General features: G+C 35.2%; 1 protein-coding gene across 2 annotated transcripts in view; it reads right to left on the bottom strand.

Moving 5' to 3' along the window:
- The window catches only part of TBC1D19 (TBC1 domain family member 19), a 146491-nt gene that overhangs the window by 115226 nt on the left and 15841 nt on the right, over window positions 1–15424 (bottom strand). For both annotated transcript variants that reach the window (XM_032273647.1, XM_032273642.1), the window contains exons 2-4: window positions 5075–5147; window positions 3872–3917; window positions 2106–2181 (exon numbers count right to left, since the gene is read on the bottom strand). In XM_032273647.1, coding sequence (XP_032129538.1) covers window positions 2106–2181; window positions 3872–3917; window positions 5075–5147 — 195 coding nt within the window. The remainder of the gene's footprint in view (window positions 1–2105; window positions 2182–3871; window positions 3918–5074; window positions 5148–15424) is intronic.

The raw sequence follows: 15424 nt of genomic DNA, 5'->3' as shown, positions 1-15424 counted from the left end.
ATGGATTAAAGAGTTAAACATAAGACCTGACACCATAAAAACCCTAGAAGAAAACCTAGGCAATATCATTTAGGACATAGGCATGGGCAAGGACTTCGTGATTAAAACACCAAAAGCAACAGTAACAAAAGCCAAAATAGACAAATGGGATCTAATTAAGAGTTTCTGCACAGCAAAAGAAACAATCATTAGAATGGGAAAAAATTTTTGCAATCTACCCATCTGACAAAGGGCTAATATCCAAAATCTACAAAGAATGAAGAATATCCTTATTTTGATTTTTAAACCAGTTAAAAATGTAAAAAGTAAAAATAAAATTCCTAGTTTGCCAGTCCTATTAAAACAGGTGGCAGGTTGGATTTGGCCTGGGGGCTGTAGTTTGCAGATCCCTGATATACGCGGGTAACTCCAGAAAGAAAAGAGAGGAGTACCATACATGTACTTATTCACATACACTCTCAGCAACTAGCAGTAAGCTCTAAGAGTGGACTTATTATTTACCTCTCTATCTCTTATTTTCAGTCATGATTAAAAAAAAAAAAAAAAAAAAACACCTTTGTGTTTTGTTTCTTACACCTAGTATGCTAAAACTGGTACTTTCTCTATAGTGTTTAGAAATTTTCAATTTCACTAAAAAATATTTAGGCCCAGACTTCTTAGTTTTATTTTCTTGAGTTTAAATCTTTATAACAAAAAACCCCACAATTCTTTCACATATGGATCATTTAACTATTATGCTTTATGACAAATTGATAAATAAATATTAACTGATTTAAAGCCCTAAAAGAGACCACCTAGAGACAGAAATATATATTTCCTCAAATATTTCCATGGTTTTTATTCATATTGCTTCTTTTCACCATCTAATTTTAATGATTTTTTAAATGAAAATAAAAGTTGAAAAATAAAAATCTGCCTAATTTCCAATGTTGTGGAATCTGATGACTCTGCAGAAAATTTTCAAGAGCAGAAGAACCATGATGATAATCGTGGAAGCTGAGTTAGGGGTTTGTGGGAGTTCTTTAAGGTATCTTTGAAATATTTCATACCAAAAAAGGTTTTAAAAATCCCTCTCTTTGGGAGGCCAAGGCGGGCAGATCACAATGTCAAGAGATGAAGACCATCCTGGTCAACATGGTGAAGCCCTATCTCTACTAAAATACAAAAATTAGCTGGGTTTGGTGGTGCATGCCTGTAGTCCCAGCTACTCGGGAGGCTGAGGCAGGAGAATTGCTTGAACCTGGGAGATGGAGGTTGCGGTGAGCCAAGACTGTGCCACTGAACTCCAGCCTGGTGCCTGGCAACAGAACAAGACTCTGTCAAAAAAAAAAAAAAAAAAGCCATCTCTGAGGCTATGCTGAAGAATGAAGGTCAACTGACTGTGATGCTCATTAAATGCCTTGGCAGTGGCAGTCACAAAGTCCTACTCAAGCAGCACTGTGAGGAAGGCTTACAGACAGGACTGGGCTGAGGGGAGGTAAATGAGGCTGTGCTGAGATGAAGAACAGTTAAAAGAGCTAGAGGCATGTGCTTGAACTTCTTGGGCTTCCATTTTAATAACTATTCATAGTTTTTATGTTTAAATTATGTTATTTTGTTATTTTAAAGTTACTCTTAGCTGTTTGCCGACCCATTTTGATAGCGGGTTTATCAGAGTTTTACAACAAAATACAATTAATAGGTGACAGCCTGCTGTGAGAACCAATATATTTCAAATACACTATCAATAACTCTGGCTTCAAAAACCAAAATTTTAAGGAAAGAGAGTGTCAGTTCATTCACATTTTATTCCTTTAGTATCACAGGCCATGAAGAATAGATTGTCACATTACACTTGTATCATATTTTAAATTTCAGACAACTATGGTAGATGATTTTTTCCCTTCTATCCCATTTTTTTCCAGGGTTGCCATAGTTCAATAGATATGATCCTTGGTTACTGAAAATGAAATGGGAGAATATACAAATACCATTAACACCAATTTAGTATTCTTACCCAGTCTTTCATAATTAATAATATATACTCCTGACATCAATAATGATCTTTTGCTCTGCATTACATAACTTGGTGTCAAAAAATAAACTGAAATGGAACAATAACCAACCTGTGCTTTCCTCATGTATACCAAAGGTTCTTTAAGATGTTCGGGAGGTGCAGCAGGATGACTAGGTAAAGGAAACCTAGGAGCAAAAAGGGGCAGCTAAATATCACACATTATTGTTTAGTAAGAAACTACTTACCTCTGTAGTCCATGTTATAAATGAAACAAAATATTCTTTCTGTTTTCCAAGTAACATTTCATTTTATATTCAAAATGTATTGTTTTTATTAAGAAAATTGATTTAGTCAACAAATACTTGCACCATTCTAGGTACTAAGTATAAGGCGATGATTGAGATAACATTCCCTGTTCTCATGGACCTAATGAAGAAAGACAATAATTACAAAAACATACAAATAAAGTAATATCAGATTATAATAAGTACCCTGAGCAAATGAAAGCAGGGTAATGAGATACAATACATTTGGAGGGCAGTGAAGGCCTCTTAGGGGATTTGATATTTAAACCAAGACATGAGTGTGAAGAAGGAGCCAAGCATGCAAAGATCTAGGGGAAGAATGTTCCAAACAGAGGGACAGCAAGTGCAAGAATTCTGAGGAGAGAGTGTTTGGAATGTTTAAGGATCAGAAAAAGCCGGAATCACTGACACATAATGACTGAAGTACAGAGTGGTATGAAATCAGATAGAAAAGGCAGTGGGAAGACAAAATGGGTCAATGTTTATTTGGAGATTCCAATCTATTTCACAATAATATACAATTCCTCTTCAAATTAGTCAACAGATTTGTACCGACAGCAAAGCAGTCATGTTCCAATAATCAAGAACCATAGACTGAATTCTCAAGAAATTCCTGGTCCAAAGTGGGACAAAAGCATGTAAAGGGTTAATAATATTTGAAACCACTTGCATCTGTCCTCAGCTGTCCATAAGAAACATTGCTGGAATAGAGAAAGACAACCTATCCCATCTAACCTATAAGATGGTTTCACAAATTGATTATTTCTGGCAAATTATTTTTCCACTAAAATCTACCTTTCACATACCTTTCCCATTCACAAATGATATTTCTTGTCTTATATGCAAGATAGTTTAGAAATTATCTCACATTGTCCAATATATCATTTGCTTCCATTTTTAATGATAATTATGTCTAAATTTAATAAAACTTAGAAATTTAGGATTGAAACTTGAGAGAATTTACTGATGATCTTAATAGTTATTTAACGATCAAAGAAATGTATCCAAACTACAGGTAACAAGAAACAACTCAAAAGTCATTCATATTAAAACCAAAATCAAGTTAGATACTTAGTTTTTCAGAAATATTTCATGAAAACCTACTCAGTGTAAAAGAGATACAGATACAGAAGTGAACAAAACTGGCTAAAATATCTGCCCTCATGGAGCTTACATTTAGTAATATGCAGAGATAAGTGTTGTCAGATAGGAAAAATGCACAGAAACTTGTGCAGCACACTTGACTCTATTTTTTCTTGTTCCCCAAGTCCCCCTATATACTTAGATGTTCTACCCACTGACAGTAAACTATTTTAGGTAACCATTATTCCTTGCCTACATCTGTCCAGCAGTTTCCTAAGTGCTTCCAGACTACTTTCAACCTAATCACCAATTTGCCTGGATTTAGCCAGGCAAGATGGTAGTAATTTTTAATTGTATTAACTTACTTGAAATGTAAAAATACTAATAAAAATAATAATACAAGTATACATAGCAATGCTGATTTTATTACTCACAAAGTAAATATAGCTAAACAAAACACTATTACGAAATAGGTGGGAAAACTCACACACTCAGTTCACTATAAACAGCATTCTGAAGTTTCTTCTCCCAACCTGTTTTTTTAAAAAATGATAAAATATATGAACATATTAGTTTCTTAAATAAACATACATCACAATTAAATTTATCTCAATAAAACTTTGGCATCATATTTATTTGTGAAAGAACTTTGTCAACTGCCAATCTCTATGTAAAGTATTACTAAGGATTATTTCCTATAAACTTACCATATTCCTTGGCTAACTTTGAGTAGCAAAATCATCAACATGATATTTAAAAATAATATCATTATTGCACCATTCTATCGAGTTGGGAGGAACATTTCCTTTTTCACTATCAAAGTGCCCAATGAATGCTGAAATTTTTGGATGTTGTACTACTAAAGTTGTAAGGAATGTGCCAATGGAACAGCAAAAAACAGGCGCCTGATGAAGATGCCTAGTTATAGTTAACTGGTCAGCAAAGTCCTGGATGATAGAAGCAGATTATTGTGAGTTACCAGTAGTCAGACCAGTTAGTTTAGCTGCTATCTGAGTCAATGACTTAAAATCTCAGTTCCCATATGCAGATGGTAGACTAGGGGCCCTCTCTCTCCTCTCGCTCTATGAAAAGTTAGAATTTTCTTTTTATTTTCTGTGAAAGCATAAAAGGAAAAAAAATCATGACTGAAAAGTAAAAAGAAAAATTACCTAACTAAGGAGATATTTTAGTACCTTCAGGATGCGTTTACCCTTCAGGATGTTACCAGTAAGGTAAACAGTATTTAAAACCGATTCATTCAAAGGAGTCATTCTCACAGAGTTCTTGAATTTTTGTCCCATTTTGTTAAAACGTCTAAAAGTTCAAATTCTCCCTAAATAGAAACCTACTTTGCCATAGTTTTCACAGTTTTAAATGAGTAATTGGAAGGCTGGGGATAAAATATTATTTATTTGGGCTTGCAGGGGTATCCAAGGGACAGGATACAGTCATGGGTTCTCAGTTTCTGTTTCTGATTGGCCCAGTAAAGCCCTTTCATCTCTCCTTTCTGCTTATCACTAAAGAAAGAAGCCAAAAACCATAGCTTCCGGCTGCTAAAAGCCTAAAACAAAACAAAACAGAACAATGGCAACAAAGTAAGAAGGTTGTACAAGCTTGAGGTCTTAAAGAATTAGGAATAAATAAAACATTTTCTTATTTTGCCCTAAGTTATTAGGAAAAAATTACAAACCTGATATTTTAAAGAATTCCTTAATATCTTCTTTCAATGATTCAAGTTTAATTTCAGGTCTCTGAAGACTGGCCTAATTAAAAAAAAAAAATAAAGAAATAAAGAAGAAAGGAAAAGACACCAAAAGTAAATCATTTGGGTTGATATTTGGAACAAATGAAATGTTTAAAAAGGAGTGTCCAAAAGTGTATATTATTTGAAAAATCCTCTTTGAAGACAGAGCTTAGAACTCTAGCTTATAAAAAAGAAGACTTTCTCACTAACTCTTAAAGGATCTGTGATGGTATACTAAAGTCTACTAAAAATACAAAATCTTGCAGATTATGAGTCCTTATCATCTGTATCTAGGGTCTCAAGTAATAAAAATACTCAGCTTTTATAAATTCATTGCCTTGATATTATATAAAACATATACAGCACCTGTACCTAATAACTAAAAAACCAGTTGTAAATGAATTTTTACATAGTGCCATGTAAATGGATCTTTGCAGAGTGTCTTCCTCTTTGGGTTGCTTCTCAGTGTAAATGCATTGTGTATATTTGTAGAAAATACATAAAACTACTAATTCATAAATGCACATTATTAAGTATCTTGTCTTCAAGTACATGTTTTCTATTCTACTGGTTTTTCACAATGCAATTTTGAGCAAAAATATTATTTTTCTCACTTATAATGGCTGTAATTACTCTCAAAGTGTTGATGTTTCATCACCTAGCTTTCTCAAATTCTAGCAGCATTACTTCTTCAGAAGAAATTTCTATAAGGATATTTCAAATAGAGTATTTCAAACCTAAGAAATCAAAAATTGGTCTTATCCTCCATTCACTATCTTGTTCCTTCTATTACATTTTTAAAATCTTCATCAATAAAATTACAATTTACCAGATCTTCCAAATTAGAAACTTCAGAGTAATTCCCAATTCCATGCTAACTCTTCCAGATTCAATCCCTTTCTGGAAAGACGGCATTGGTGGCAGTGAGATTTTTTAAAACGTCTTGATTCCCACATAAAAACAGACAAAGCAACTCGATAGCAAGGCCAAAATCTCTTGGAAAATATTTACAACAAAACTAGATGATAAGCTATCCCCCAGAAATACAAGCAGCTGAGGATAAAGCAACTGCCACAAGACCTGTACAGGAAGAAGCAGAAGAAAGCAATTGCCTATCTGATGTATATGAAAACAAAAGAACCCCAAAGTAGTCAAAAAATAAACACTTGAACACATGATGAGTCAACTTTAGAACAGAAGTTAAAATGGGGAAGGGTTTTGCCTAATCCAAATATAGCAGGTGATATCTAAAGAGACTGGGGCAATCTAGTAGCTATAAATTCTTAAAACTGACCAATCAAGCCTCCCTTTCCAAAGTCTGGAAATGTTGATAGACTAATAAAAAAAGGAGAATGATAGAAAATGAACTCATTATCTTAAAAACTGGTAGATTTTTAAAAAGGCATTTATGCTGCCTTTTTTATTGGCACTATCCCACAGGATATTCACACAGTAAATAAGAGAAACTGCCTCTTTGCAAAAGTATCCTAGCTAATAACTAAAACAGATATGATGTCATTAGAATATCACAACTGTGGAATCCCCAATGAATTACGAATCCTAGCACTGAGCAAAAACAGCTACTAACATTGCAAAAGAGACGATCAGACATTATGTGGTTTTCAATGAAATAATGCTCTACTGCCTATTGTCAGGACAAAAAGGTAACACCTGAGTCTGATGAAGCCTCTGGGTTCAGCTGTCAACTTCTAAGACATATAAAGGACAGAGGAATATGTTGAGCTGTACCATGAATCTGCAATAAGAAAAATCTCCAGGCTATGGGAAATTCTAAGGTCAAATAGCCTAGTTCTTCAGCTGATAAATTTTAAGGAAAAAGAAAGGAAGGAGAGAAAATCTTAGGTCAAAAAAAAGACAGGCTGGGTGCAGTGGCTCACGCCTGTAATCCCAGCACTTTGGGAGGCCGAGGCGGGTGGATCACGAGATCAAGAGATCGAGACCATCCTGGTCAACATGGTGAAACCCCGTCTCTACTAAAAATACAAAAAATTAGCTGGGCATGGTGGCGCGTGCCTGTAATCCCAGCTACTCAGGAGGCTGAGGCAGGAGAATTGCCTGAACCCAGGAGGCGGAGGTTGCAGTGAGCCGAGATCGCGCCATTGCACTCCAGCCTGGGTAAAAAGAGCGAAACTCTGTCTCAAAAAAAAAAAAAAAAAAGAAGAAGACAAAGACATTTTTAAAAATAGGCAGGACTAAGCTATAGTGTCTAGAGGTATATATTTGGCTAACAAAATTATCAAGAAATGCAGAAAATATGAAAACATTCTCAATGTTACTAATCATTAAAGAAATGCAAATCAAAACCTCAACGAGATACCATTTCACACCAGTCAGAATGGCTACAATTTAAAAGTCAAAAAATAACATGCTGGAGAGGCTGTGGAGAAAAGGGAACGTTTATACACTGCTGGTGGGAATGTATATTAGTTCAGCCATTGTAGAAAGCAGTTTGGAGATTTCTCAAAGAACTTTAAACAAAACTACCATTTGACCCAGAAATCCCAATTACTGGTATATAACCAAAGGAATATAAATCATTCTACCATAAAGATGCATGCATGCATATGTTCATTGCAGCACTATTCAAAATAGCAAAGAAATGGAATCAACCTAAATGCCTATCAACAGTAGATTGGATAAAGAAAATGTGGTACATATACACCATGGAATACTACACAGCCATAAAAACCAACAAGATCATGTCTAGCAACACGGATGGAGCTGAAGGCCATTATCCTGAGTGAACTAAAAGCAGGAATGGAAAAACAAAACCCACATGTTCCCAGTTATAAGTGGAAACTAAATATTGAATGCACATGGACACAAAGAATGAAACAATAGATACCACAGCCCACTTGTGGGTGGAGGTTAGAAGGAGGATGAGGAATGAAACTACCTGTTGGGTATTATGTGTATTATCTGGGTGACGAAATAATCTGTACACCAAACCCCCGTGACAAACAATTTACCTGTATAACAAACAAGTACCCCTGAAGCTAAAAGTTAAGAAATAATAATAAAATTTCTAACAGAACAGCTAAAAAAAAAAAAAGAAGAAGAAGAAAAGAAATGCAGAAAAGTGATTACCATAAACATCACGTTATCAGAAAGGGAGGGGTTTGTCATTGAGATGGGGCAAATGGAGACGTTTCCAGTGTGGCTGGCAAAGTTTCACTTATAGGGTGGTCATTACAAAGTGCTTCACTTATAACAGTACATTATAGATTTGTATCCATAATATAAATATAAATTTATATACTTACGGGATAAATGTTTCAAAAAAAAACAGGAAAAAAAATGTCCTCCCAATCTATACTTTCTCTCCATTTTAAAGCCCCACGTTTAGTCTAAGGCAAGCCTTCTTTCTCATTTGAATTACTGCAACAACCTCTAAATTGGGCATCTTGCCACCTTACTTAAATTGTGACCACTTCCACCTGGCATTCTCAAAACTTCCTTACTCTATTTTTCCTTCTTTCTTAGCATTTATCACCTTCTATTATACTGTACAATAAATTTATTTACTATGTTTATTAGTATATCGTCTATCTCATTACATTGGAAGTGGTAGGCTCCACTAGGGCAGACATTTCTGCCTTTTTTTTTACTCTGTATCCCAAGCACCTAGAATAGTTGTTTTCACACAGTAGGTGCTCAATAAACGTTTATTGAATGAATGAACCAATTTCTCCCTTTTCCAATCTATCTTCCAGTATTTCTTTCTAAAACGTTAAGTCTTAACAGGGCATACTTGGTCCTTCACAATGTAGACCCAATTTATCTCTACAAATTCATCTGCTGTTGCTCCACCAAGTTAACAACATCCTCTTCTCACACCTCCTCCTCACACATACCCTAGTCACCGTGAACTACATTCACTGATTTCCTACCTGTCAGTCCTTTAAGGGCTATTCATATTTCCTCAGATGGAAGTGCTCTCTCGCACTACCTTGGCAAACACCTGCTAGCTCCAAGACATCCTTCAAATATCACCTTCTTTCCCTAGGCCAGACAGCAAGGATAGAACATTATGTTCCTCTGTTTCAGCAGTTATCAGATTACAATGTAATTTTCAGCTCACCTATTTATCTTTCTGACTAGGCTATAAATTCAAAGGCAAAGAATGGGTCTTTTTTTTTTACACCCCAAGTATCACCTGGGCATTAATTATTGCTTAACAAAATTATATTGACCAAACCACATTCTATTTTTTACTCAATTTCCTCCCCCTACAAAACAAGGAATTTGAAAAAAATTATGTTTAACTGAAGAGACTGTTTCCCAATTTGTTACTCCTTGAAAAGATTTTTAAAAGCTGCACAAACCCTGCTAATTATTCAAAATGCACTAAATCAAAAGTAAATAAGCTGTCTTATACTAAGCCTGCATTCGAAAATGATTCAGAGGACAATTTAAAGAACTTTTTTAAAATTGTTATTTTTTCTAAACATTTTCAGTATCTTAAGGTTGCTAGACCTCCTAGATATACTTTGCACTTAAGCTAATTATAAAAATCTTCAGGTATTTGAAGATCAAAAGCAGGAGAGTGATAATATGATAAGGCACAGTGGTTCTCAAACATGATTTAGTAACAGAACCTATTTTGCAAATGAAATCCAAACACTATTAGGAATCCTACATAAAACACATTGAAATGATATTACCAAACAAAAGGAATGATGAGCCTTTCCTCATTTGCTAATGTTATGATTAACATTACAAAGGTACAGCTTTATTCTGATACAGCCTCATATCCCATTTCTGTATTTTGCTTTGGTGGCTCAGTATAGAGAAAAATCCTGATCAAAGAGATGTGTTCACATTTTTAATAGACTTCCTGGCAATCTCAGTACACTCCCAAATTAAAATGATGTAGGAAATTGAAAGAAGCATAGTTGGAAATTGTTATTTTGAGATAAATCCTAAAATTTATTACAAATACAAAAATCAGACAAAGAGCTTCCAACACTGCTAAAATTATGCATAGCATGCTCTTACTACTACATGATGTGGTATGACAAGCTCACTTGTCTTATATCTTAGCAGTATACCATCACTAGGGGCCTGTGTTAAACAGATGCACTTGTGCTTTGCCTGGCCAACCAACCCCAAACACAGCATACCCACTGCATTAACATTCAGTACTTGAACAACATACCATGAGCACACATGTGCAAGCCCAGATATTTTAAAGGGCTGGTGTAGAATTATATCTTTATCATCAAGTATGCATTTGTAAGAAGTGTCCCAAACACATGACAAAAGATAACAGAAACAGCTTCTATTTTGAGATCACCCAGAAACAAGTTAATCTGGAAGTACAGTAGTGGATTATGTGCTAAACACTTGATATCTGGAAGAATATCGTTTCTTAGTGTAATTTTTGAATTAAATATTTTTAAGTGAATAGAACTTTTCAGAATCCTTAAATACAATAAAACATAGTTTGAAAACCATTTGGGACTAAATGACAATGGGATTTGGCATCAAAAGATCTGGAATCACCTGTCAGCCTAATTTCCTAGCTTGTTCAAGTCACTTAACCTCTCTGTATGGTACTTTTCTTCTTTAATAGGGAAAATAATACCTTAACTGAGTTAATATGAGTCTCAAATAGAAAAATTTTCAGCTATTTTTAGGCTGTGAAGTCCAATATAAATTAAAGTTGCTGTGCTATAAAATATAAGATGACCCAGATGGCAATGGACTAAATATTTGTAAAAAATTGCCAGGGAGAGGCCGGGCGCGGTGGCTCACGCCTGTAATCCCAGCACTTTGGGAGGCCGAGGCGGGTGGATCACGAGGTCAAGAGATCGAGACCATCCTGGTCAACATGGTGAAACCCCGTCTCTACTAAAAATACAAAAAATTAGCTGGGCATGGTGGCGCGTGCCTGTAATCCCAGCTACTCAGGAGGCTGAGGCAGGAGAATTGCCTGAACCCAGGAGGCGGAGGTTGCGGTGAGCCGAGATCACGCCATTGCACTCCAGCCTGGGTAACAAGAGCGAAACCCCCTCTCAAAAAAAAAAAAAAAAAATTGTCAGGGAGGTGGGTGAAGGAGGCTGGAAGCAGAGGCTTTTCAAGTATCTATGACAAAAGTTAAGTCTTCTTTAAGCAAAATGCTTCTTACTCACTGTAAGAGCTGGTGAAGAATGGCCTCAAAAATAAAATCTAGTCAGAGAGGGTATAGTATATGTGCAGTTATGGTCCTGCATACATCCTTCATCCATTTAGTTATGCTGATTCTGACATCCTCCACCCTTCTATACTCCTAGAAACACATGACCAAACTTCTCCCGACCCCCACACACAAATCCAGTTTCTTTCTATTTCTACTAGAATAGTCTTAATCCAAAGTACTGGCCACTAGCAATCTTAAATTTCTAATCTTGGTGAATAAAAGAGAACTGAAGAAGCAAAGCAGCTAAAGTAGCAGCTGGGCCAAAGAAGCTAGCTGAAGCTAAATCTCCATTAAGCACAAATGAGGGCATAGAAAGGTCTACAAAAAGGGTTCCAAGGATTCTTTAATTCCCTCTAAAGAGGACTCATCCTCTCCACTTTTCATTATGCTATCATGCTAATCCTGAGCTTCATCATTTTGTGCTCCATGGAATTGTGGCATTAGAAGTGACTACAGAATTCCTCTATGTTGGCTAACGATTTAATGCTTGATTATCCTCTCCAAATGATTTTCTGGCTTCGAAACTCTAACTTTAAAACTCTGCTTTCTAACTTAGAAACTGTCTTCATCCCTACTTAAGTCAATTCCATCTTTGAACTATTCTACTAGAAAATTATTATTTATTATGAGATTAATTCTCCTTAAGATTTACCACCACTACCTCCCTCCCCTCCACCACTCCAGCCCGGGGTCAGAGAAATAAGCTTAACGTCCCTTCTGTGAGAGAGCTCCAAATTTGAAGACAGTTACTGTGTCTTCCCTGAAGACTTCTCCTTTTAAAACCACAGTATATTCCCGGGTTCTTCGGTTCTCCTCATGTAACAGAGCCTTCTTACCACCCTGGCCATTCCTCTCTGAGCAAGGTCCAGTCCAACTTGTTCTCCACTGTTGTAGTTTCTTAACTGGCCTGTCTATTTCACTCACTCCATGAGACCACTGATATTCAAACTTTTCAGTCTCAGGATGCTCACTCAGAAATTATTGATGAGGAGCCAGGTATAGTGGCATGCACCTGTGATCCCAGCTACTGGGAAGGCTAAGGCTGCAGGGTCACTTGAACCCAGGTCTTTGAGGCCAACTTGGGCAACATAGTGAGACTGCATCTCAAAAAAATTATGGAGAACCCAAGAATGCTTTTGTTTACGTGGATGACATCTATTGATATTTGCACTGGAAATTAAAACAAAAACAATTTAAAATAGTTGTTTATTAGAATGACAGTTCTTCAAAATATTAAACATAGAGTTCATATGATTCAGTAATTATTTCACTTTTGAGTACATTACCAAATAAATAGAAACAGATACTCAAACAGATACTTGTATACCAACATTCACAGTACCATTATTAACAATAGCCAAAGGTGGAAACAATCCAAATGTCTATAGATAGATAAATGGATCAACAAAAATCATATGCATATATATATTAGCACAACAGAATATTATTCAGCCCTCAAAAAGAAAGAAAATTCTGACATATTACAACAGGGATGAACTTTAATGATATCAAGCTAAGTAAAATAAATCTGTCATAAAAAGATACTGTACGATTCCATTTATATGAGGTACCTAGAGTGGTTAAATTCATAGAGACAGACCATAGAATGGTGGTTATTACAGGTTGGGGAGGGGGAGAATATGGAGTTATTTATGAGTACAGAGTTTCAGCTTGGAATGATGAAACAGTTTTGGAGATGGATGGTGAGGATGGCTGCATAACAATGTGTGTGTGCTTGATGACAATGAGCTGTATACTTAATGATTAAAATAGTCATTTTTATGTTATGTATATTTTACCACAATAAAAAATTTGTTCATTTTAATATTAACAGTAATAAACTCATTGTATACTAACTTATTTTTATTTAAAGTAATTGTATTTTCAAAAACAAAACAGTGAGAAAAGAGGCACTATTTTACATTTTTGCCAATCTCTTTTGATGTCTGTCTTAAAAGAAGACAGATTCTTGAATCTGCCATAGTTTTCAGTCTGTGGTACTGTGTTGTTTTGGTTATTGTCCACGAAAAACATCCACCCTCACACATGTATGTAACTGGAAAAGGAAGAGTATTTTAATATTCTTGTTCAGATAAATGGGGATATTCTCCTTTGATACTATACCAAAATTTGACAAGCAGTAGTTTCCTAAAGATTAGTTTTGATGTAGAATCAGATAACCAATAAACTTTCCATATTTTATAACACAGAAATCCATTTATCAGCCTTGGACTTTGACTTAATTTTTTACCTATCACACATAATTTTGTAACATTATACACTGGTCTTTTCAAATGTATTGGTAAGCTAAGCTATAGAGTCAAAACATATCATTTAACAAAAAGTAATGTTCATTAACATCACTATCATCAGAGAAGTCTTTAAGTATTGGGATACCATCAAGGTCACAGTGGCAGAAACAACTTTTCCAAATCTAATTTTTACTTAAAGCTTAAATTTTATCATTGGCTACACAAAATGGCTTTCTTTGAAATGACAGGCTCACTTGGCTCATTTTTGAGAAAATACATCCCAATGACCCAATTACAAATAACAATAATTTTTTGTCAGTCACTCTTCCACGTGTTTCATTTAAAAAAACAAAAAGGCATTTGAGCTCGTAATTCCAATAAACGCATACGTGCTTTTCTTCTAGATATCCATCTTATTTCTGTATGCAGAAGTGCCTTATGTGTACTTTCCATTCATCCAACAGAATATTAAAAAGATGTGTATTCCAGGGATGGGAATGTAATAAAATTAGTAATTATTTACTGTTTGCTCAAAGACAATCAAGTAAAAATGGTTCTTTTTTTTTTTTTTTTTTTTCTTCACTGTCAGTGTGGTGGAAAATAATACAATAGAGTTTGGTATCAGTTTCTTGATATGTTCTAAGCCACCAGCAGGTCTAACACATCACTATTGCTTTTGTGCCATCAGTATAAATGTCTGCACAATAAAGCCCCCAAAAGAAGTCTTAGTATTATTATAAAAGCTTTGACCTGAAAGGATGTTAGAGACCACCAGAGGCCTATAGACCACACTTTGAGAACTACTGCATTAGACTATAAGCTTCTTGAGAAAAACTGTCTTTCAGCTCTGTATCCCAAGATCTAGCACAAGAGCTATCATGTGGTACGTACTAATTAATGTATTTGTCCCTTCTTTTATGGACAAAAGATTTCTTAGGCCCACCTACAAACTACAAACCCCATGAGAAACACAAGAAGAATAAGACATTATCCTTGTTCTCTGGGACTTGTTCTTATTGTCCAGTAAGGAAGATAGCCACTTTTAAAACACAACAAAAAGCCATTATAAGAAAGAAAAGATGTCACAACAGAGGTACCTCCTATAGATAAAGAAACAATTCTAATTAAAGAAACTGGAAAAGGGAAGCAAAGCAATACAGGCTGAGTGAACAGACTGAGCAAAGCCATGAAAATGGTTTTGTGCCATGTCAGTTTATGGAATAGCAAAAGATCCAATAGAATGTAAGAAGCCAGAAAAGTAGAGGGTGAAACTAAAGCACTCTTTCTGATTCCTATCTAACCTGCTCATCTGTGTCAGATTAATGTTCCTAAAAACCAGCTCCATGCCTTCACCCTCCTCAAAATATTTCAGTGACCTATTCACTGCTTATAGAATCAAGGCAAAGTCATTTAAGTGTTTACATCCCTCTAAAACTCTAGTCCCACTCAACCTAAATAAGCTTATTCCTCTAGAAATACCCTATAATAGGGACCCACTGCTTAGCCTTCTTACTGTTCTTACATTGATAACTCACTCCCATCTTGTCACCTTGAGTAGTATCCAAGACTTCTCCAATCCCCAGCCATTTCCTCTTATGATATTTATACCTTATTCATTTTCATTCTTCTTTCCATATACCCAGCAACTGGCACATAGGATGTGTTCAATAAATACAATGGAATATTATTCAGTACTTAAAAATGGAAAAAAATTCCAACATATGCTGCAACATGGATGAACTTTGAAGACATCAAGCTAAGTAAAATACAATTTTAAAAGGACAGTTACTGTATTATTCTATTTGCATGAAGTACCTAGAGAAGTTAAATTCATAGAGACAG

The sequence above is a fragment of the Sapajus apella genome, unplaced genomic scaffold (assembly GCF_009761245.1).
Source record: "Sapajus apella isolate SASKATOON/1434 unplaced genomic scaffold, GSC_monkey_1.0 scaffold5, whole genome shotgun sequence".
Lineage (NCBI taxonomy): Eukaryota > Metazoa > Chordata > Mammalia > Primates > Cebidae > Sapajus > Sapajus apella.
Note: the sequence above shows the minus strand (reverse complement) of the source record. Positions and strands in the feature narration are given on the sequence as shown.